The sequence below is a fragment of the Macrobrachium nipponense genome, chromosome 2 (genome assembly GCF_015104395.2).
Source record: "Macrobrachium nipponense isolate FS-2020 chromosome 2, ASM1510439v2, whole genome shotgun sequence".
Lineage (NCBI taxonomy): Eukaryota > Metazoa > Arthropoda > Malacostraca > Decapoda > Palaemonidae > Macrobrachium > Macrobrachium nipponense.
Window position 1 is genome coordinate 82,421,946 of NC_087201.1, and position 25,132 is coordinate 82,447,077.

The 25,132-nt window shown below is 37.2% G+C and overlaps 1 protein-coding gene and 1 long non-coding RNA gene across 12 annotated transcripts in view; one reads left to right on the plus strand and one right to left on the minus strand.

The window, feature by feature from the left end:
- Nucleotides 1–25,132, minus strand: part of LOC135220725 (uncharacterized) — a 121,644-nt gene that overhangs the window by 74,034 nt on the left and 22,478 nt on the right. The gene's annotated exons all lie outside the window — the stretch shown is intronic.
- LOC135220720 (uncharacterized) overlaps nucleotides 11,181–25,132 on the plus strand; it is a 153,783-nt gene continuing 139,831 nt past the window's right edge. For 10 of the 11 annotated variants that reach the window (XM_064258141.1, XM_064258139.1, XM_064258140.1 and 7 more), the window contains exon 1: nucleotides 11,181–11,640. In XM_064258141.1, coding sequence (XP_064114211.1) covers nucleotides 11,469–11,640 — 172 coding nt within the window. In that variant the 5' untranslated portion in view covers nucleotides 11,181–11,468. The remainder of the gene's footprint in view (nucleotides 11,641–25,132) is intronic. The other variant, XM_064258148.1, reaches the window with a different exon arrangement.

Sequence of the window (25,132 nt, forward strand, 5' to 3'; positions counted from 1 at the left end):
AGGCAGCAGTTGTTCCATTAGGCCTATTGTCACGGCCTAAAAATAACCTTTTACTAAACAAATTTTAAAAATGACTTGCCAAGGCAAGGCAGTTTTCCATAAGGGGCTTATTGTCAATGGGCCTTTTACCTTTTACTAAAAAAGTAGGACTGCAAGGCAGCAGTTTCCATAGCTATTGGCAGTGGGCCTAACCTTTTTCTAAAAAGTAAGACTGCAAGGCAGCAGATTTTCCATAACTATTGGCAGTGGGCCTAACCTTTTACTAAAAAGTAAGACTGCAAGGCTGCAGGTTCCATAGCTATTGGCAGTGGGCCTAACCTTTTTCTAAAAAGTAAGACTGCAAGGCAGCAGTTTCCATAGCTATTGGCAGTGGGCCTAACCTTTTTCCTAAAAGTAAGACTGCAAGGCAGCAGTTTCCATAAGCCTATTGTTTTCAGTGGGCCTAAAACCTTTCTAAAAAGTTAAGACTGCAAGGCCAGCAGTTTTTCCATAGCTATTGGCAGTGGGCCTAACCTTTTTTACTAAAAGTAAAAAGACTTGCACGGCAGCAGTTTTTCATAGCTAATTAGGCGTGGGCCTAACCTTTTTCTAAAAAGTAAGACTTTGCAAGGCAGCCAGTTTCCATAGCTTATTGGCAGTTGGGCCGGTACCCTTTTTTCTAAAGTAAAGGGACCTGCAAGGCAGCAAGTTTCCATTTTAGCCTAATTGCAAAAGTGGGCCTAACCTTTTACTAAAAATTAAGACTGCAAGGCATCGTTTTCCATAGGGGCTATTGGCAGTGGCCTAACCTTTTCCTAAAAAGTAAGACTGCAAGGCTTGGCAGTTTCCATAGGGCCTATTGCGGTTTGGGCCCTAACCTTTTTCTAAAAAGTAGGAAACTGCAGGGCAGCAGTTTCCTGCTATTGGCAGTGGGCCTAACGTTTCACTAAATAGCAGACTGCAAAGCAGCAGTTTCCATAATTATTGGCACTGGGCCTAACCTTTTCTTAAAAAGGTTTTTCGAACTGCAAGGCAGGCAGTTGGGCCTCCATGGGTTAATTGGCGGAGTTGGCCAACCTTTTAACTAAAAAGTACGGCCTGCAGGGTTTTTCCAAAAATAAGCTATTGGCTAGTTAGGCCTAACCTTTTAACAAAAAGTAAGACCTGCAAGGCTGGCCAACCTTTTCCCAAAAAATAAAGCTAAAAGGCAGTGGGCCTTAACCTTGGTTACTAAAAAAGTTAAGACTGCAGGTTCCAAATTAAGGCTAAAAATTGTCAGTAGGCCTTAAACCTTTTCCTTTTAAAAACGTAAAGACTGGACAAGGGCCGTTGGCAGTTGGGTCCAAAATATAATTTACATGGGGCCTACCTTTTCCCCTAAAACAAAAGTAGGAACTGCAAGGCAGCAGTTTCCATTAAAGCTAAAATTGGCAGTGGGCCTTAAACCAATTTTTACTAAAAAGTAAGAACGGGGCAAGGCCAGGCCAAAATTCCTAATTATGTTTGGCATTGGGCCCAAACCTTTTACTAAAAAAGTAAGACTGGGCAAGGCTGCAGGTTCCATAGCTATTGGCAGTGGCCTAACCTTTTTTCTAAAAAAAGTAAGACTGCAAGGGCAAAAGCAGTTTCCCATAGCTAATTGGCAGTGGGGCCTAACCTTTTACTAAAAGTAGACTGGCAAAAGGCAAGGCAAGTTTCCAATTCTATTTGGCAGTGGGCCTTTTAACCTTTTAACTAAAAGGTAAGGACTTGGCAAGGGCGCCTTTTCCACAGCCTATTTAGGCAGTGGGCCTAAACCTTTTTCTAAAAAAGTTAAGACTGCAAGCAGCAGTTTCCCAATAGCTATTGGCAGTGGGCCTAACCTTTTACTAAAAAAGTAGACTGGCCAAGGACAGCAGTTTCCAATGAAGCTATTGGCCAGTTGGGCCTAACCTTTTTTCTAAAAAGTAAGACTGCAAAGGCAGCAGTTTCCCATTAAGGGCTAAATTGCCATGGGCTACCTTGTTTTTCTAAAAAAGTAAGGACTGGCAGGGCAGCATTTTCCCTGCTATTTGGCAGTGGGATTAACGTTTCAACAAATGCAGCTGCAAAAGCACAGTTTTCCCAATAATTAATTGGGCACTGGCCTAACCTTTTACTAAAAAGTAGACTGCAAGGCAGCAGTTTTCCATGGTTATTGGCAGTGGCCTAACCTTTTACTAAAAAGTAAGACTGTATGGCAGCACCTGTCATTATAATCGCCTTTTACGACACGCTGGGCCTACAGGGTCAAAGGACAGGAAAACACTTGAGTGTATTAAATAAAAAAATAAAACTTATTCATAAACTCATAAAGGCAAAATATAAAAACTACTATGAACATCCAGACCAAGACTTTGGACTTAGTCATGTCTTAAGGCCTTTAACAAGCTCACCCCTAATTAGAAACCGACATCTTCCAATGAGATATAATATTCATAGATTTAGGAGAAGCGCAATAATCGCAACTCATCTTTTGCTATTACATCATGGAACCCGCTTTTATGGTCACAGACCAAAAAGATAAAATCTTTTAATTATATGAAAAAGAAAATATAAAGGTAGATCTAGGGTACTTATCCGCAACGGCCTAGTCTATGGCAGTTGCCGTTTTTCTATGCAGTTTTACCTACTGAACAAGAAATTTAAGTAATATTTATTCGGACGACTGTATTCATCTCCCCAGGGGCCAGTACTAAACATGGCGAAATACATTGGACGCTCCAATCACTAGTGGATGTCGTATCGCAGTTACGTTCCTTGCAGTCCGTGCGGACTGCTTCTGTTGAAATACCAATATAAATATTATACAAATCTAAACACATTGTGTATATGTATTATAAAAGCAAGAACAAATACAAAGTTACTTTAAAAGAGCATATTAATTTCAACCATATTTAGATATGACACACTGCTAAGGATTGTAGGTTGCGCACCCTCACATATGCATGGTGAAGTATTTATGGTACAGATTAAGGCATTTATTAATTATTTACATGGATTTACACAACGTAATAATATCTAAGCAACAGTATACGAGAAATCTTAATTTCCACTCAATACTAAGTTTTCTACCTATTCTAAGCCATTTCCCTTCAAAAAGTTTATTTCTTTTAATCTGGTCAATCCTATGGGGGGAATTCCATTCTGGTACAATGCACGTATTGGCCAAACCTTGCAGGTAAACATAAAATCTTGTCTTTCCTTCCACACATTAGTAAATTTACAAAAATGTGAATGAATGAACAAAAATGCCACATTACCAGATATATTAGACAAACACTGGCAGTCTTGCTATATCAAAAGGAAATTCACATATTCATCATATATTTAGTCTGAAACGCAACAATCATTAACAAGCGAAAAAGAATAATGACAATTAAATATAGAATGCAAGAATTACTTAACGCACCAAACAACTTTATAATGATGTACAATGATTCACAAGCGAACAAGATATGACTTCACGAGAGTTAAAACTTTGGAAAAATTCGTCTTCTGCTTAATTAGATTTGCTGATTCGAACTGTCAGTACTACAGGACTTTGTGGATGGAAGATAATAAGAGAGAAGAACCTATGAAGTGAAGACCTCCTGCTCCCAAGTTGCCACTCAAGAGCATTTACTTCGTAGATAGGGAACAGATATGGTAATATTGTTCTCTATCCTCTTTACATGAATGAATTTTAAAGGGATCTGTAAATATCAAGAACAAAAGGAGTAAATATATTTTAAAAGATGTTTTCCATGGATAAAACTACCTATCAGTAAGTCCTGTAACATCAAAAATTTGCTCAACTATATTCTACAGGCCTGGAAATTTTTATATCTCTTCCGTGCAATGCCAGAAGGTCTAAATTTATTTCTTAACGAGAAAACATATAGTTTCTCGGATTTCTCGTAAATCGGCCACAGCTTTGTAATTGCAAGAAAGGCAATACAGTTGCTATATAACAACTTTCTCTTACAGATTACCGACTGGAATATTAGTCACAAATAATGCTTTCTTATCGTGTTAAAATTTTTCCAAATATGACGTTGCTGTCTAAACCCGACAAAGCTGCAAAACCTAAGATGGAACGTATCAGAAAATAGAGAGGAAATGTATGAAATTTGGCAATGGCTGTCCGTAGATTTAATTCAGAAATTTCCTGTAACTTAATTTTTTTTTACCTCGGAACCATAAGTGATTCTGTACATTATATATAAAACTTCAGGCAGGTAAATATTCCACAACAGCTACCCTTATTTAACTACTATGTCAAAACCACAACATCTGGACAAAAACAAAATATGTGCTTCGTTATTTTATTATTTTTATTTAGCGAGAACTTAAATATCGGCAATGGATTTTAGTAACCATGTAGATAGATCATGCACACACACACACACACACACACACACATATATATATATATATAATATATATATATATATATATATATAATATAAATATATCTATATATATATATATATATATATATATATATATATATATATATATATATAACAAAAGAATGTCATTTTTTCAAGGTAGAGTTATCATAATTATTTAACTCAATAATCAAATTATTGTTTTAATAATAAAAATGACGAAAAAAGTTAGGGGATAACAGAAGTAATGGATTTTGATTCACAAGAAATAATTTATTACCTTCTATATAAAGGGATTATTTTACTGAATGGCGTTCAGTTCTTCGTCTCTGTAAAATACAAAAAGGAAATGGTGCGATAACCTGAGCCTACGTTCAATATTAATGAAGATAATATTAATACTATGACTGGAGCAATCAGTAGGAAACGCATCTCTTACAGGTCCGATGAACTATAAATCACATATGGTAATGATTGTACAGTTTTTGTTGTTATTATTAAATGTAGTTATTGAATATATGGTTGAATTGCTGCTTTATTTTTCTAAAAGTTAGAACAACGACCAATTAGAAAAAAAAAACTTGGAATGGCGAAAAATCGCCAAAAAACTATATAGTTCCACACCAAGAACTTCTAACCCGATGGAGTCATACAGAAAGCAAAATACTAACCCCAATAAAGACATGTTTTCACAAGTGTTTGTGTACTTGCAGGCGTGCGTGGCGAGTGAAAGCCTGTGAATCGTTGGCTGTCTTTTTTAACAAAGTACCCAAAGAAATTCTGAACTAATTTTCATGAGTATTTGGTGGAAATTTTAATCTTGTATACATATATACACAATCACATTATATATATTATATCTATTAATATATATATCAATAATATATATATATATATATTATATCTTATATATATAAGATATACTATATATATATTATTATATATATAATATATATAATATATATATAATATATCTAATTATATAGATATATAATATATATATATTAATATATTAGATAATATATATTAATAAATATAATATATAATATTATATATATTAATATAATATTAATATTATTGATATAAGTATATATATGGGGATACAATCCACAATGAAGTAAATTCCTCTTGTAGTTTAAAATATATATTTCTTGTATAGGATTAAAGCTTTCGACCATCTACTGTGGTGAACAAGACCACAGTAGATGGTCGAAAGCTTTAATCCATATACAAGAAATATATATTTTAAACTACAAGAGGAATTTACTTCATTGTGGATTGTATCCCCATTTACTTAGAGGTACGACATAGTACCTGGCTTGTGCATATATATATATATATATATATATATATATATATATATATATATATATATATATATATATACTATATATATATATATATATATATATATATATATATTATGAGCTAGATAGAAAGTAGATAAGGAAAAGAAAAGCTTGACGGAATATAATAATAAGGAAATAAGTGATTGGAGCTGTATTTGGCAAAATAGTTAGGACCAAGAAATCTAACAATAAAACTGTAAGAAGAGCATGAGGAGTGAACGAAGATAGGTAGGGTTAAGACACCCCAAGTGTCTAGGAGTGCAAAAGGCTCGGGTGGTAGAGATAATGCCAGCAGGTAACAGTAAGGTTCTACATTGATGGTTATGAAGAGGGATGAGGGGCTCTGTGAAGAATATGGAGAGAGAGAGAGAGAGAGAGAGAGAGAGAGAGAGAGAGAGAGAGAGAGAGAGAGAGAGAGAGAGAGACTAAGGTGCAATTGCAATACAGAAGTGTGAAGAATGTGCTCAAGAATACAGGTGTGGGTACATGGTGGTCAAGATGAAACTGAATTGAAACTTAACATACGAGGACTGAGAAGAGAAGAGGAGCAATTATTAAAAAAGAATAAGCTGTTCTACATGGACGTCAATGTCTTTACCCTGAGAGGATCTGTTGGCTCCACATGGTAATGACTCTTCTGGTTCTCGCCAAGTCTTATCAGAAGGAGTTCGCTAGCTTCAAGCCCTTCTCTACCCTGGCTGCGACCCAAACCAGTTGACTAACCATGGCTGTATAACCAAGTGCTTTAAACAACACAGACGACGCGACAAACTTTCCGGAAAGGGCTCCAAAATCGTTTTCTTCCCCTTGGGTTCGATCTCGTCACGCTGTTAAGGAAAGTATTTAATACTGACTTATAAGAGATAGAAGGTCAACCTTTTCCCTTTGAAAGTGGCTCCAGAAAGGATTGTTCCTTAGTGTCTTTCGGATACAGTAACCCGATCAATAGATTTGAACACGTGAACTTGGTTGTGGCCTGCTCTACAAGGATGGCGATGCTATTCACTTCCTAAAAACAAAAGTGTAATATATTGGCTGAATAAAAAATAAAAACTATACGGCAACAGATGTACACATCCATACATATATAAGCGTCCAAGGAAAATAGTAGTGTCAACGCATTTCTAACCCTCTTTCGCCTCCGTCTTGCTAATAATAAAACACTAAGAAGGGTATCACCACAGACATCCATCAAAAGTCACTGGTTGATGGCTCTGATACGTTGATGATCGCGACAGTCTATATTTCGAGAAGTTAATTCTGTAATTAGATCGCAGAGAGCGAGGAGGGGGGCGGGTGGGGGCTTCTGCCGGATGGTGTCTGAGGCATCTTCACAGGTCAGGCAATTAACCGTGCAGAGTACTGGCGTTTCACATGGCAAGAAGAGCTTAGTTGTGCAGAGCCAATAAGGCAACTGAACAGATACGCAGTTGATAACAAAATGAAACCATATAATTATTATACATTGCAATAACATTCCCCTGAGTGTTGGTAACTAACGGATCCAAAGAATGTAGCTTTGATCTAACACTTTCATCCAAATCGAGTTGAAGCAGTCGAGAAAATAAGCCAATTTTAAATCCAGGAAGAAATACTAGATTCCCACCACTTGAAACCATGGAAAAGTAATAGATTCCAAACAACTAAATCCAGGAGGAAGTGTTAGATTCCCATGAACTAAATACAGGAAGAAGTGTTAGATTCCCACAAACTAGATACAGGAATAAAGTGTTAGATTCCCATCAATTAAATCTAGGAAGAAGTGATAGATCTCACCAATTAAATACGAGGAGTTTTAGATTCCCAAAATTAAGACCAATAAGAAGTGTTAGATTCCCAACAATTAAATAAAGAAAGAAGTGTTAGATCCCCATCAATTAAATCCAGGAAGAAGTGATAGATCCCACCAATAAAATACAGGAAATTATAGATTCCTACAACTAAATCCAATAACAATAAATCCAATAAGAAGTGATAGATTCCCGCCAATTAAATGCAGGACAAGTTTTAGATTCCCACTAATTAAATCCAGGAAGAAGTGATACATCCCACCAATTAAATACAAGAAGTACGGTTAGATTCCTACCAATTAAATACAGGAAGAAGTGATATATTCCAACCAATTAAATCCAGGGAGAGATATATTAGAGTACCAAAAATTAATTCCAGGAAGAAGTGTTAGATTCCCACCAATTAATTCCAGGAAGAAGTGTTAGATTCCCACCAATTAATTCCAGGAAGAAGTGTTAGATTCCCACCAATTAATTCCAGGAAGAAGTGTTAGATTCCCACCAATTAATTCCAGGAAGGAAATTAATTGATTCCCAGGCATTAATTTCCAGAATAAGTGTTTTCCCGATTCCCAAACCCTTAATTCCGAAGGAAGAACGTGTTTCCGGATTTCCCACCAATTAATTTTCCAGGAAGAAGTGTTTAGATTCCCACCATTAATTCCGAAGAAGAATTGTTCCGGGGGAGGCACACCCACCAATTAATTCCAGGAAGAAGGTGGTGTTTAGATTCCCACCAATTAATTCCGAGGAAGAAAGTGTTTCGATTCCCAACCAATTAATTTCCAGGGGAAGAAGTGTTAGATTCCACCAATTAATTCCAGGAAGAAGTGTTAGATTCCCACCAATTAATTCCAGGAAGAAGTGGTTAAGATTCCCACCAATAATTCCGACTGAATTAATGTTCGATTCCCACCAATTAATTCCAGGAAGAAAGTGTTTAGATCCCACCAATTAATTTCCCAGGAAGAAGTGTTCCCGATTGAAAACCCAATTAAATTTCCGGAGAAGTTTCGGGATTCCCCCAATTAATTCCAATGAAAGAGGTTCGATTCCCTACCAATTAATTCCAGGAAGAAGTGTTCGATTCCCACTTCAATATTCCAGGAATATGTTCCGATTCCCCAATTTAATTTCCAGGAAAGAAGGTGTTTCGATTCCCAACCAATTAATTCCCAGGAAGAAGTGTTCGATTCCCACCAATTAATTCCAGGAAGAAGTGTTCGATTCCCACCAATTAATTCCAGGAAGAAGTGTTCGATTCCCACCAATTAATTCCAGGAAGAAGTGTTCGATTCCCACCAATTAATTCCAGGAAGAAGTGTTCGATTCCCACCAATTAATTCCGAGGAAGACTGTTTTCGATTCCCACCAATTAATTCCAGGAAGAATTGTTTCGATTCCCCAATTAATTCCAGGAAGAAGTATTTCCCCGACCAACTTCCACCAAGAATTCCAGGAAGAAGTGTTCGATTCCACCAATTAATTCAGGAAGAAAGAAGTTCGATTCCCCCAGATTCCCACCAGGAAGAAGTGTTGAATTCCCGCCAATTAATTTCCAGGAAGGAAGTGTTCTGATTCCCACCAATTAATTCCAGGCAAGAATTGTGTTTCCGATTCCCACCGATTAATTTCCCAGGAAGAAGTGTGTTCGAATTCCCACCAACTTAATTCCAGGAAGGAATTGTTCGATTCCCACCAATTAATTCCCTAGGAAGGAAGTTTTCCCGATTCCCACGAATTAATTTCCAGGAAGAAGTGTTCGATTCCCCACCAATTAATTTCCTAGGAAGAACGTGTTCGATTCCCACCATTAATTCCAGGAAGAAGTGTTCGTTCCCTCCAACCAATTAATTCCATGGAAGAAGTGTTCGATTTCCCACCAAGATTAATTCCAGGAAGAAGTCGTTCGATTCCCCCACCAATTAATTCAGGGAAGAAGTGGTTCGATTTTTCCCCACCACCCTTAATTCCAGAAAGAAGTGTTTTCAATTCCACCAATTATTCCCGGAGAAGTGTTTCGATTCCCCACCAATTAATTTCCAGGGAAGAAGTGTTTTCTGATTTTCCCACCAATTAATTCCAGGAAGAAGTGTTCGATTCCCACCAATTAATTCCAGGAAGAAGTGTTCGATTCCCACCAATTAATTCCAGGAAGAAGTGTTCGATTCCCACCAATTAATTCCAGGAAAGAAGTTTCGGCTTCCCACCAATTATTCCAGGAAGACGTTGTTCGATTCCCACCAATTTAATTCCAGGTAAGAAAGGTGTTTTAAAGATTTTCCCCCAATTAATTCCGGAAAGAACCGAAATTTGTTAGATTCCCCACAATTAATTCCAGGAAGAAGAGTTAGATTTTGTTTCCCCAACCAATGTATTCCATTGGAAGAAGTTTGTTTAGATTCCCACAATTTAAAATAACAGAAAACCAGTTTTTATTGATTTCCACCACACAAAAAAAAATTTTGATTCCCACAAATTAAATGCAGAAAGTTATTGATTTCCACAAAAAAATATATTCAATTAAATACAGAAAGTGATTGATTTCCACAAAAAGATTCCCACAAATTAAATACAGAAAGTGATTGATTGCCACAAAATATTAGATTCTCACGAATTAAATACAGAAAATTATTAATTTCCACAATAAATTATATTCCCACAAATTTAATACAGAAAATGATTGATTTCCACAAAAAATTTATTCCCACAAATCAAATACAGAAAGTGATTGATTTCCAAAAAAAAAAAATTAGATTCCCACAAATTAAATACAGAAAGTTATTGATTTCCACAAAGAATTAATTCCCACAAATTAAATACAGATAGAGATTGAATTCCACAAAAAAATCCACGAAACGATTTGAAGCTAAGAAAAGGGGAAACGGTAAAAGCACTATAACACCAGCTCTGTCAAAAACAACAATTAACTAGCCATTGAGGACAAGAGGACTAAACTCTTATTTGAAAGAAAAAAATGCGGTGTGCTTCACAAGTTATAAATTTTGTTCCAACTTAAACTCTGATATATTAAGTTACAATTATTTTCAACGCTGATAAATCGTCGATGCTTTACTTATGATAAATGTCGATGCTTTACCATTATGATAAATAAGTAAGAATCAATCTACTGCTCATTTTTAAAACTCTGGAGTCCATCAGTCTAACGTGAAGAGAAAAATCTTGGGTTTACAACATTCTACGCCAGTAAATCTGGGAACGACTGTCTGTCACTATAAACCTAAAGAGGAATCTATATGAGAAAAAAATTGGTGCCCGATTCACCTCTACAAATTTGACCACTGACCGGGAGGATGTTATGGCACGATGATTATTTTCGGTACACTGTTCAACTGCAAGACACAAGATGGCACCTCTCATTGCGGTCTTGATACCGAAAGCCATCGTCTCCCCTGCGAGCTGCAATCCAGATACATGCTACTGACTAACACAAAGAGAACCATGCGGGATATCAAAATACTAGTTGAGGAAATGACTGTTAACGTCACCTGCCTAATGATGAAATGCTTCGAGACATTGTTCTACGAAAGCTACGAAGCTGTGAAGGAGAGGGGCGAGGTGTAGATTTCAAAATAGAAACGAAACTCTGGGAAACTTTAGGGGGGCGCTGTGTACCAGTCTCTAGCGTGCGGGCATCTGTCGGGCACCAACCATGGGGTTATTTTAGACCTTAGAGGCGTTTGGTGCCGGCAGGAGCCTACTACCTCCGTTCCTTGCTGGCGGCGGCCTCTGGCTCTAACGTCCTTACAGGTGTCGCCCGATTCCTCCCGGGGAACACCGTCAGGATTGTAAAGCCACAGCGAGCCCCAAGGAACTCCTCATCCTCATCAGTCTCTCGACCGAGAATTATCTCCCCTTTGAGCCCTTGTGTTTACGAAAGGGCTAGATAGGGGGTATTCTCACGTTTATCATAAGGAACTTGACCGTGACTTTTCAATATGACTCGATTACTGCAAGGAACGTTACTGGCCTTGGCCCTTGTGGCATACAGCGTCCTCTCGGCCGCTCAAGCCACAACTCAAAATGCCAAAGCAGACGTGATTGAGGAAGTCAATGCTAAGCAACTGGAAAATCTAGTGGCAGAAAGTGATTACGTTGCAGTGTTTTGGTGTAAGTGTTTCAGACAAGTGTTCTTTTCTTTTTCTGGATTTTTTTTTCCAAAGTGGTCAATATTGTGTGTACAGTGGTTACAGTGTTTGACTGCCGGTAAGTGGCACAGAGGCGCAGCATGGTAAGTACAGATTGTACAATTAGCTATTAACTTAAGACTTTTGGAGATGATTATAAAAAGGGTCTTTGAGAAAGAAATCCAATTATAAATGATAATTAAACCACTCTTCAAAGACTCGAGATTTCTTGGCGCCTTGCACGTCCATAAAAATAAGTTCAAGAAAATCTTGAGGTCAAGAATCGTCCAAGAGATAAGAATTTGGATTATTTAAGTCGTGCTTTTAGGACATCACTTATAAATGAATAGTATCCTCAATTAAGCAAGGCACGAGACCAGGCTGGACTCCTTACCAAAAAGAAAACATCTTACTTTAAGAGTCAGAATAGGTTGATAAAGGGGAGAGAGAGAGAGAGAGAGAGAGAGAGAGAGAGAGAGAGAGAGAGAGAGAGAGAGAGAGAGAGAGCAGACCAACAAGACATCAGATCTTTGCAGCTTAGTAGATTCTTCTCTGGTACTGGCCCACTGAATTGGCGCTCTCTTGCATTCTCCAGAGGTTTGCCTTCATCAAGGACACCTTAGACTAAGTGTCTTGAACTCCCGCGAAGGCCATTTTTTTGATCGCTGTTTATTCGAGAAGGTCGGGGACGAACACCAAATACAATGTAAAAAAAAAACTACTTAAGCAAAAGGTTCGCAGAATTGCACAACAGAAAATGCTTCAATTCTAGAGGGAGTTGTTTTCAGCATATTTTAAATTACCTGAATCTTTAATCTATTGTCATAGATATATATATATATATATATATATATATATATATATATATATATATGTGTATGTGTGTGTGATGTATGTGGTTTTACTGCAGCGCGCGCCTTTCCTCCGTCGAGATTGGTTTTAAGATGTGTTATAACATTCAACTACAGATATAAAAAAAGGATTATGATAATATTCATTTATATTAAATATAGTATAGTATATATATATATATATATGTGTGTGTGTGTGTGTGTGTGTGTGCGCGCGTGTGTATATGTGTATATAGTTTAAAAGTGTAAGCCTGTGTGTAAACACCCTATTAAAAATTTTATATCTGCTTGTTATGCCAGGTGGCCGAACCGATCAATTGCTCTCTCATAACCTTAGCTTGTCCACGAATACCTGCCTGAACAAAATAAAGGTCGTACATCTCCCCACAGAATTTTACAGTTGTTGATGAAAAAAGGAGGTATTATACAAACGCACAAGCTTACATACTCTCCAGCTGTTTCTGGCAACCAGTTCTACTCCAGAAGCCAACACCTGTAGACCTGGTGTGCCTCTCGTTGGCCATCCTATTTGCAAAAATGCATATCTGAATCCGACCTGGTATTATAATTGAGGCATCGGATGACATGCTTTTAACGCAGTGAAATTATCTGGTGCATTTTCTCGAATACACTCAATGTATACATATTGTACATGCAAGAAATACAATATATAGTTGTAATCGAGCGAGTCACTGCACAATTGTGTTTGTGTGTAAAAAGATAAAAATAAGTAAAATAACTTTAATCAATACAAATTGAGGACTTGCAAAGTAATTTACAGTAAGTCCAAGAAATCCGCAGGTGAAATCGTGCGGTTAAAGGCGAAGAATGATAAGAAAATAAAAAGAGAAATGCAAAATTAGTCATTTCATATGGATTTGGTATTAGGTAAGACGCAATTGGGACTGAAAAAAATAAAATATTGATTTATATAAATAGAACTAAATGTTGAACGAAAGCCGGAATCGAAGCAGATTTTCATACCTTCGCAATTCATTCACACAAACACACACCCACAAACGCATTAAAGGTAAAAATAAGTCGGTCCTGAAGATGAACAGAAAATAATACATTTAATACATTAATTCATATCTATATTTCAGTCTATTCATAACCATAAACAGCAAAAAAATCCCCTTTATCCAGACTGATTACAGACTTTTTCAAATGCAGAACCTTCCTGGTGGTAGACGTTTACTAGTAAAGCACAAAAGAGGGAGAAGATGGAAATGAGACGACCAAGATAATGCTAATTAATATACATTAGCCCATTGTATGCGTGCACACTTCAGGAACAATGCTTTCATTTTTAAGTTCTTCATTCACATTCGAATTTCGGATTGAGCTACATGAAGAGGTGTCCATTGTGCGTCCGTTCTACTTTCCCATTTGTCAAAATATTTATCCATTTTTTTTATCACTCATAATGAGAAGTTATCAGACTGCTTTCGCGTTCGTCTCTACCTACTTGAAATTCTCTTACTTGAACTCTGGGTTTTCTTTAAACGCTCCCCGGGGTACCCCGCCCCCATTTTTGTTGTTGTTGTTGCTAGGTTTGGTGTTGAATACATAATTATTATTTTCTTTAACCAAGGAGGGAATATGCCATTCATTTTTATATCGATTTATGTAAGTATAATATACTGTAACTTTTTGTATACTTGTCTTTCCCATACTTATCCAAGTAAATTTACTGCATAATTACATACATACACACACAAATATATAAAAATAAATCAAGTTATTCACAGACGATGAAAATGTCAAACCAGCATAAAAAGACATCACAAACTTACAAATATAAGAAATACTTCACAGGTAACTGCCAAGAGTTGATTTTCTTAGGAAAGAGTAACATTTTCTCGTCAAAATTAAGAATAAACTCAGATCAAAGACGAAAGCAGAGGTCACGAAACACCTGAGGAACATCGAGAGCTGCGTTGGGAACACTGACATAGATGAGACATTCACTCTAGCAACTGATGGGAGCAAGAGAATAAAACTAACGAAACTAAGACAAAGGAATGATACCCTACATAAACTAAGGCAATCAATGGAATAATCAAACTAGAGTTTATCATAAAGTATCGACAAAAGTATTTGGAAAATAACCACAGAAGCCCCAACTGATATGTATCCTGTGATATTCATCCGCGAATTTTGTACAACCCTATAGGTGCGTATGAGTATGAATATATTTACGTGACATTTGGATCGCATATTACATTCGCACTTGATTTCCTTTCGTCTTCTGTCAGCAGCAAACCCACCTTTTAACTGATGAGTAACAGCTGAAGCGCCTCTGAAATATTTTGCTTGGCTGCTGTCCTGCTTCGGAAACTTATTACGAAGCGCCACCAGTTTCATGTTGGCACCGTCCCAAAATATACTTTCCACTTTTATCTTGTATGCATTCCGGCTTCGAAGTGGTATCGGGGGTCTTTCTCACACAAATCCTATCAATATGCCAGTCTCTATATAATCTGTTTTCTATCTCTCTCTCTCTCTCGTCCTCTCTCTCTCTCTCTACAGAACGCACAAATTCCTGGACTCTTATTCCCCTCATTATCTCACCGTATAAACAAAATCCCCCACTGAGTTTTACTCTACTCTTCACCGGGCTAACCTTTCAACAACACTCTTTCGCACACCTTCATTATTCACCCGATCAACAAGTCTCACTCCATCTTCTGTCTACACAGATTTTTTTCACTAGACATCACAATTAACAACCTAACTTCATCTAGTATAAATTCATATAGTAACAATATAATTTTGATATATTTAACATTAGTAAACTCTTCCATTGGCCTTAACTTTCCCAAAATACCTTTGATCAACGCATCTTCTCCATTTATCGAGCTTTCTTTAAATATTCTATACATCCAAAAGCATAATATGGATAATCTATTCTATACATCCAAAAGCATAATATGGATAATCTATGTGTTCCATATTCTGTAGGTAAAGTCAGTTGGTACAATATTCCTTTCGTAAGTCCTATAAAGCAACATACGAATGTTTTCACTTTGTTAATAAAAGCTTGCAACAATTCATTTCATATGCCCGTTTCACAAAACTTCCTAAATCATACTCTTTATCGAACATGCCTATATATTAAGGAATCCTACGAGTACGTATATCTCTCCTACCTAGCACTGTCAAAATGATGTTCAAAGCATCAAAGCAGATGAAATAACTAACCGAAAGAATAACATAACTAAAATGAATAGAAATCACGATGCAAACCTACGAAATCACGTAATTTTAACGAATGAGGTATTTACGGCCGTTCCATAATTATAAGTCCAGACTGATCTCTGCAGCCGTTCGGCGACGCGAAGACTTTATCAAAACAAGTTCTTGGAAATATGACATCCTGTCGATAATTTAAGCTTTGATCATGAAGGTATCATTGCACCGACGTTATCGCCCACCGTTTGTTGCTTAATTAACAGCACAGATACTTATATGAATATCATTACCTGGTATTCCATTTCAAAGTTTTCTAAGACCTGAATCTTAAAAAGACAGGGAAACATTAAAACAAAAATATAAGTATAAAAAAAAAAAATTATCAAATTACTTATTTCATCTGATTTCTTAGCCTCCTTGATCTTTCTGCCAATAAGGTGCCGGAAGTAGAAATATGTTTGTCTTCAGAATTTTCTATGCTTGATGTTAAAAAACTAAGGAAAATTTGAAGCCCATCAGAAACTGATAAACTCTTACATAAAAAGCAGATCAGTATTCAGTTGCTCAATTCAAGATACCTAATTTTCAATCACAACAATTTTAAAGTCATTGTTATTGATGAGAAGTAATGAACAAACAAACAATCAGTTTACGCATAATCAAATAGACGAGTTACGTCTCAGGACGTTCGGACACTCCACTTAGCTAAATGAATCTGTAAACCTGTCTGTGTGTGTAATGCCTGTTGTCTGTACAAAACTGTCACGACTATAATATAGCCTTGCCTAAGAAACAAACTCACGACAAACTGCATGAGCAGAAGATCGACAGTGATTCACGTCTGCAGTATTTAAGCCATTATAGATCTTATCTTGAGACGAGACAGAGAGAGAAACTCTTACAACGATGAATCCGAGTTATGTGAAGAAGGTACCGTAAAGACCTCACATTATAATTAATGTAGTGAGGCGCCATTCCTGTCTCAAAGTGCACCTCCCCCCACCTCTCTCTCTCTATTTGATAGTAATTTGAGAACAAGAATAGCACAAGACAAAATGGAGAATTTGCAAGAAACGCCAAAAGTTAACAGAAAACATTACCGAAACCAGTGGCTAAATCGTGTGGTTTTCTTTGATGTAGACCCACCATGCAAATATTGTTTTACAGCATGCATAATAGGGGTCAGTAACTATAATGATAAACAGTGAATTCTAAATGCTGCAAAAAGAAACCTTGCGTCAAGAAAACTGACCTATAATTATTGCCTGTTTCTCTAAACTGGGAACATCTACAACAGGTTACCAGTCTGTCACTTAATCACGACTCTAAAATCACAGTAATGTTGTTATTCCATGACGTAACCAGTCGTCTGAGTTCTTTAATTTCGAATAAAATAGAATGTAGAATTTAGGCCAAAGGCCAAGCGCTGGGACCAATAAGGTCATTCGGCGCTGAAAGGGAAATTAACAGTAAGAAAGTTTGAAATGTATAACAGGAGGAAAACCTCAAAGCAGTTGCACCGTGAAACAATTGTTAGAGATGATAGAAACTGACGGAACAGAGAGAATATGAAGGGAGGTACAGCAAACGTAATGAAAGTGGTTGCGGCTAGGGGCCGAAGAGGCACTCCAAACATCTTTAAGCGATGCCTACAGTGGGTAACTTGGAATATGCTTTTGTCCTGCAGTTGGAAGTTTGGGGGTTTCCCAGTAACATTCGAAAGGTTAACTTTGAGATATAACACTTCTTTAAAGTTACAGTTTGTGATGAATTGTGTTGTAATGAGAGAGAGAGAGAGAGAGAGAGAGAGAGAGAGAGAGAGAGAGAGAGAGAGAGAGAGAATTTGCAGTCCAGGAAGTACTAGTGCTTGCCCTTCTTAATAAATAACGCAACGCAACGGTGCTACTACAAAATTATTTTTCTAATGTAACTCATTTTCTCTCTATGCCAGCTATCCTATCCTTTCCTTTAGAGGTCACAGACCCGTTCTTTCTTTTGATTCTTAGCAGTTTCCTTAAATCCCTCTTCTTTATAGAAGTTTGTTAGTAAGTTTTAATCGTCCTTGTGATTGCTGGTATCTGCAGGAAGTGAATAGAGAGAGCTTTCTCTCTATTATATACTGGTGTGTGTGTGTAATATAATAGGCCCCCCAAAAATAAATCTAGCTTTTCGTGTTAAAAGAAAGACGCTGACTCTATGATCCTGGACAGATGGATGAGGTTGCCAAACTTCTGGCATCGAAAATCAGTGACGTTAGTGCCCGGCCGGGTTGGTTTGATGGGTTAGAGAGGTTTGCACCTGGGTAGGAGGGATGGGGTTCAGAGGAATGGGGCTATCCTCGAATGAATGCCACGTGGCCTTAAGATCGGAAACCGGAAATGATGATCAGCTACGACAGCTTTCAATGGGCCCCTTTTTTCTTTTCTAATTTAGTTGACGCATAATTAAAGGATAAGAAGACGCCGACTTACTTCTTATACGAATACAAGGCTGATTTACTTGTTTATATAAGTAATCTGACTTCCCAACGGCTATGGTCATCGGCATGCGTTTATTTCAGATCTTCGTATATAATCTTCATAATCCATTAGATTTAGTGCTTGGAAATCGATTTGAACAGCTACAAGCAAACACATAAAGGAACAATGACGCTGCAGAAGGCACATCACAGTTACAGTACAGAGAACAGAAAGACGCTCCGGTTCCTCTCGGCAATTTGTGCTTCAAGAAAAGAGTAACTTTTATTTCAAAGGAATTACGCAAGTTTAACAGGATTCTTTGACTCAAGCCAGATTGGAGATCAAGAAGGTCAGAACAATTCTCGTTGGTAAAGCCTGCCACAGAAAAGGTAAAAGACAACTGCCAGTTCGAATTGGTAAATGCTGTTCACTGTAGCAACAGAAAATGAAGCTCGCCAGATAACTGTGAAAAAATATGTACATACGCACTACATCTGTTCAAAGTAAATTAAACCACAGGCAAATAAGCTGTACAGATAAAGAGCAGAAACAAATAAACTAAGCAAGAATGAACTATGGTATCGATGTATTCGTCACTAGTTCTCAAGATGTAGCTAAACTCCCAAGATATCTGAAAAGCTAAACGAAAATATTCTTCTCCAGAAAGATCCAGTCATGAAATAATGGAGCCTGTAATCTTATGGCCCCGTAAATTATATATTGCACGAGCTGAAGCAATGAAACATTAACTTCGCTACGTAAGTAGAGGAGGAATGAAAACAAGACATCAATCTCTCTCTCTCTCTTCTCTCTCTCTCTCTTCTCTCTCTCTCTCTCTAGCAAATGCAAAAACAGGACGAGTCTTATTGAAAGTTCACTCTTTGTCACCGTTTAAATGGATGGACATTTCGTTAAGAAAACTACTACAGAGATTGGCTTTCGTTACGGAGAGAGAGAGAGAGAGAGAGAGAGAGAGAGAGAGAGAGAGAGAGAATCAAATCATATGTGCAAAGATATACGAGTAACCGAATATGAACTGAACTGAATTTTGTTAGTGAAGTGACGGCGTTGTTTCCGAGTCACTGATGTCGGTATAGTATAACCGAACCATGAACTGAATGTGTTAACCTGCAAGTCATAGAAAACGCGTTTAATTAACATAAATGCACTGCCTTTTGCGAAAATGTGAAGAAATTTATGTAAATAGCGTTTTATGCATCGGTATGGAGAAATCGTCTATCTCTAATACTTCTTCCCTTAACAAAATAAAGAAAAGCGACTTCAACATGTAATCTGAAGCTATTCATTTTTTTTTTCGACAACTTGAAATGGGTTTCTGGAGTTCAGTGTACTTTTCTTTTCTTTTTTTTTTTTTAGAGAATTAACCCATTTTGAATCGTAATCAAAGAGTTTCCAGTGCAGAGATCATTAACTAAACTAGTCATTCCAAGTTGTGTTATTATACCATTAGAGGATTGAACTTGTCCACAGAATATTCCCAATCCATGATAGCGAACCATACTTATATCCGAAGTTAAAAAGGGTACGAGAAGAAAGGAGGAAACAGACGAAAGGATAAAGGAAGGATCAATGAAAGGCCATCGGTGAAAACATGGCTGGCCCGTGAGACACGACGACACAATTAGTACTAGAAAGGGAGCCTTAGTTATAAAACCACGTGGGGAAGTACCATCAAGCCGAGCACGGGTTCGCCTTACCCAACTTTCAAGGTGGGGTTTAGAAATGGCCGTCATGGGGTTAGGCTCTGGAGATCCCTGTCCCCCACCCTGGCCCCCTACCGATCCTACTTACCCCCGTCCCAACAGTTTCTCGACATCGTAGGCTACGCCTTGCCAGCGTACGGGCAATTGTCCATAGGGATTAACAACGGTTAAAGATACAGATCTAAGGATGGCTCTCAAGTTCGGTGTTCATTGGCAAGGCGCGCGAGAGAGAAAACCAACTTTGTTCACAGACCGGAAGACGCCGGATTGTTACCTTTATTTAACCTTGCTGGTCTTCTAGGCCTATGGATCGTCAATGATTGACAGTTTATTAACGACGCCACTTCCGCTCTATAGTTATAAGCGATCTTTCAATAGCATTTCTCTAAGGTGATTCTCAAAAACTGTTAATTTTTGCTAATCTCTGAGAAGTGTGTGCCAAGTACGTGCAAAAAGCAACAAAAAAAAAACGAACTAATAACCTTCATGATCAGAAGTACTGAGCCCTCGACTGACGCTTTAGTTGGTATTTAACAGCCAAGACTCGCATAAGTAGCGTTTAGCGTTGAAACTCAATTTACTGTTTAGGATTAATAAATCTGAGACAGATCCGCTCCTTCATAAATTTGGAAATAAAAACTAATGTTTTTGAGATTTTTTAAGAAATAAAATAATTTAAATATACTTATGACTCACTGGTATAAAATTTACCCGGCAGAACGAAAACAACGATCTCTTATTTCCAAAGGTATGCTTCAAAAGTGGAGATTCTATGTGCTCAGGGATATGTACTTCAGTAATCCACTGAGACTAACGATTGTAAGAAAAATACCTGAACTTCAAGTGAGATTCACAAGACGACCCTTAATTTCCTAAGTGAAGGTAACTATTTTGATTCAGTAAATAAAGCCAAAGTGACTAAGATTCCTGCTCCAAACAGTTTCATTTGAAACCTTTTTATTTTCCCAGAAGAGTTATTCAGTCCAATTAAAAATGGCTGAGGTTTGAATGTTGTTCCGAGTTGAAATGTCACTCGGCAAGCTTCTACAAAGCAGAATGCTCACATTCTAAACACAAGAGTGGTGTAAGCCAAGACTATACGTATACTTAAATGTCTAAACAAATTCAAGCAGTCTAACTGTAGAATGGAAGTTTAATGAAAATCATTAGCAACCCATCTCTCCAAAACTTAGATGAGTATCTCAAATACGGACCTTAGGGAAGTGTCATAATTCTGCACTTACGGGGGAACGAAAGATCTCTTTGTCGCTTATTAAAAAAGTGATATCGAGGCAGCTCGAAGGAACAAGTAAGCTAACCATGAGTGTACGCACTACCTCACTAGCTCCGAGCCTCTTACTAAAATCAAATCTACTCCCTGTATGCGTGTGAAGAAAATGATTCTTTAATGAAAATATGAAAGAGATGTTCTGCTGCAAAGAAACCGTGCCATATTCACACTAACAACTGAAATGTGGATGACTCTTGTGCAAAAACACTTGTATAACACTTTGTAAACCTGCAAAGAAAGTCCACCAGCATCGCGGCAAACTGCGCTGGTTACCTGCATCTTCTATGCATTCTCTCGTTTCCAGGATGCTGACGTAACCTTCTCTGAAATCCGCCTCTTGCTGCTCTTCTATCCATGAATTTCTAGTCTACCATTATCTTTTCTCCCTGCACATTTGAACCATTCTCTCCAGATCACACACACACACACACACACACACACACTAACCCTATTTACCACAACCACTATGGATTGCCGCAAACCTCACCATTTCAATTGTTCTTATATTACTGATACTGGATAAACAATACACCTCTGCGTCCATCTCTTCTTAGATTTTCATTGAATATCCAAAATTCTCTTCCACAGAGGGCAATTGGTTCAACAATCACTTCACACAATAAGTTTGGGTTCCTCTTCTCCAATTTCCCTCCCAATCTTTTCCTTCCTCACATCTTCTCTTATCCTGCGACCATCTGAAATATTCACTCGAAAATATCTAAGAATCTTCTGGCTCCGCATAAACACTCCCTGCTCCATCTGCCCGCATCCAATTTACCAGCACAACCTTACTGTTGCTCACTTTTATTCTCAAATTTCTCTTGAAAACAAAACAATTTCACGAAATTCCGCAGTTTCTTCTCACTATCCTCAATAAGTGTTGCATCATCTGAATATAACATGTCATTCCACCATCTTCTTACCTCAAACCCTGTCATCTTTCATATGTTATCCTTTCTTTAACTCCTTCAATCACTCCACCCATAAAGATGATAAACAGCCATGGAAACATAACACAAACCTTTATCTCAGCCCCATTTTACATAAGACTAATCACTCTTCCATTTAAAGACTGACACGTGTATCATTTTGGTCACAAAAATCTTGTTATTGCTTACAACAATTTATCTTTATTCTATACATCATCAACAACCGCACTGCCTCTATCAATTCTACAGTAAGCTTTTATCATTAACTTTCCCCTTGACTTTCAAACTTTTCAGACAACTGTTCCAAAACTTATCAAACAGCAGTGTCATGATAAATACTCGATCCATATAACCTCCTTCCTTCAAACTCTCTGTCAACTCTTACTTTCTCAACAATCAAAATTCTATCGTATACTCTCCCTGGTATACTATACAATGCTATGTCCATATAATTCTTTGTCTCCTGTGTCACCTATACCCTCTCAAGTCTCATTTACGTCAACAATTCCACAACTACCAGCAACGAAATCTTTTCCTCAATAACCTACCTCTTCCTTTAAACTGCCTTGAAATTGCAATCACCCTTTCGAATCTTCCCAAATCACACATATTCAGTCATATTCTCCCAAAGTTGGTCCTGTAACCCATTCCTTTAGCACCTTTCCCTCACCCGGAAATATCTTACAAACCCTGGTCAGCCACGCAATCATTCACTACCATACCACAGCATGGTATGGTGATCCTGAATTCCTGGTATATTTCCAAACAAATATTAGATATATATATTGTTTGCACATTGAAAACTAAGATTTACGATTTGCCTAAAGGCGAGTGCCGTCAATTTTAACAGTAACTGTACACTATATACGCATATACCTTACATTACTAGTATTTTTCATAACGGTAATTTTTGTCCTTTTTAGCGAAGATCCAAGACAAAGGATAATTGTTTACATAATTTTTTTTTTACTTTTTGTTATTCTTATTTAGCCGCCAATTCTGACAGCGTGGCACACCAGTAAACACATAACAATAAACCTGAAGCATGCATAAACTAAACAAACGGGCGGACCAAGTAGTTGATTTTTCCTACACCTTTTCACCTTCCTTTTTCTCTGAACGTTTATGCGGAATATCATGATTAACGCGGCTTTTGGACGAGAAGGAAAAATGATGAGTTTGTTTTGCCCCGGTCCTGTCACCGACGCCTTTACGAATGATATTTGGAAACATCTGTTTTGCGTTGCAATGAGCCAGGAGGAAAACTCGACTGTTCTTTCAGGAATTTTCGCGGTGGTTAAAAAAAAAATAAGGTCGAGCGAGTCCTTTGCAATATGAAAGCGTGACGGAGGAGGAGGAGGAGGAGAGTCCAACCTGCGTCTTCAACGTACCCAGCCATATCGATAAGGTTTGATTGGATCATCTCGCTCTGAAGGAATACAACCTACTAGTTCACGGCGCTTTGCAGAGAAACAAAGCAAATATATTACTGGTTATAAACGTTAATTGTAAGAAAAATAAATGATTATACGTGCACATGATAAATATATGCATGTTAAAGGAACGAATATATATATATATATATATATATATATATATATATATATATATATATATATATATATATATACTATAATATATATAATATATATATATTATATATATATATATGTACATATATATATACATATATATATATATATATATATATATATATGTATATATATGTATGTATATATGTATATATATATTATATTATATATATATATATATATATATATATTATATATATTGGTGCTTTTACACAGAAGAGGAGCAAATGCAGTACTCGTTATTAAGGTTAACTGTAAGAAAGATGAATAATGACTAAGTGCACATGATATATCTAATTAGATATTTCATATAAATAGCTTTCTTGAATTCCCCGATTACAGAACACATGACTAGCAGACTGTGACGAAGGGAAAATAGCGAGGAGCTGATCATATCATAATCATTCCTGTTCAGTAGCGAAAGCTCCATTTTTGGACGGAGAGTAAAGCAACGTAATACATTCTTTTAGTTGACAGTGAATAACACAACGGAACTAATTACCTGTGAATGGATGGTTCAAAATAATTTACAGACGTCTATAACGAAAACGTGATATGAAAAGGGCAGATCTTGCAAGAACACAAAATATCACGAGGACATTCAAGAGTTGAATTCAGTTAACAATAACAATTCAAACCACTTCATTCAAGTGGAATTAAGAACTACGTAGTTGTTAAGGGCTAACGCCTCCTATCTAAATTCAGATATATCTCACGCATACTTGCGAGATGATGAAAGTTGTCTTAATCTGCAATCCTTGTTTATGCAGCTAATGTAAACAACTACCTAACAGTGATGTAAGAAAATATGACAAAAAATAGAATTAAACAGAACACAGAAATTTTAGCTTTCAGGTCATCGGGAAACGAAAGGCACATGAGAAAGTGAGCAGCCTGTACCGTGGCCTAGTTGGTCGTTGGGAAGTGTCCACTCGACTACACAGCATCATGTACCTTCATTCTTTCCCCTCCACCCCTAAGCAAGCAGGTGCCGCCCTTCCACATGGCACCCAAAAGGGAAAGACGTACATCTCCTCGCCCCAACTTCTCCCCTTCACCATAAACCTTCCTCCCCAACTAGAGGCTGACATGCTTAGCCATCTCGTAACTATTTTAGTGGCAGATGCATCAACCCTCTCCCTCTCTCAACCCCTCCGCTTCCTCCTCTCTTTTCTATTTATTTTCTCTTCCTCCTCTTCTTCTCCTCCTACCCCCTCCCCCTTCCCTTCCTCCTCACCCTTACCCCGACCTTTTGCTCGAATATCTCCTTCACTTCCTGTTTATGGACAGACTCAAAAAAAGTTAGAAAATTCTCACCTCTTCTTCAACCCTTGTCATCTTTGGCTGACACAAGCTGTTCCAGATCGGTTAAAAGTTTGATCACAAAAAAAAAAAAAAAAAAAAAAAAAAAAAAAAAAAAAAAAAAAAGGCAAA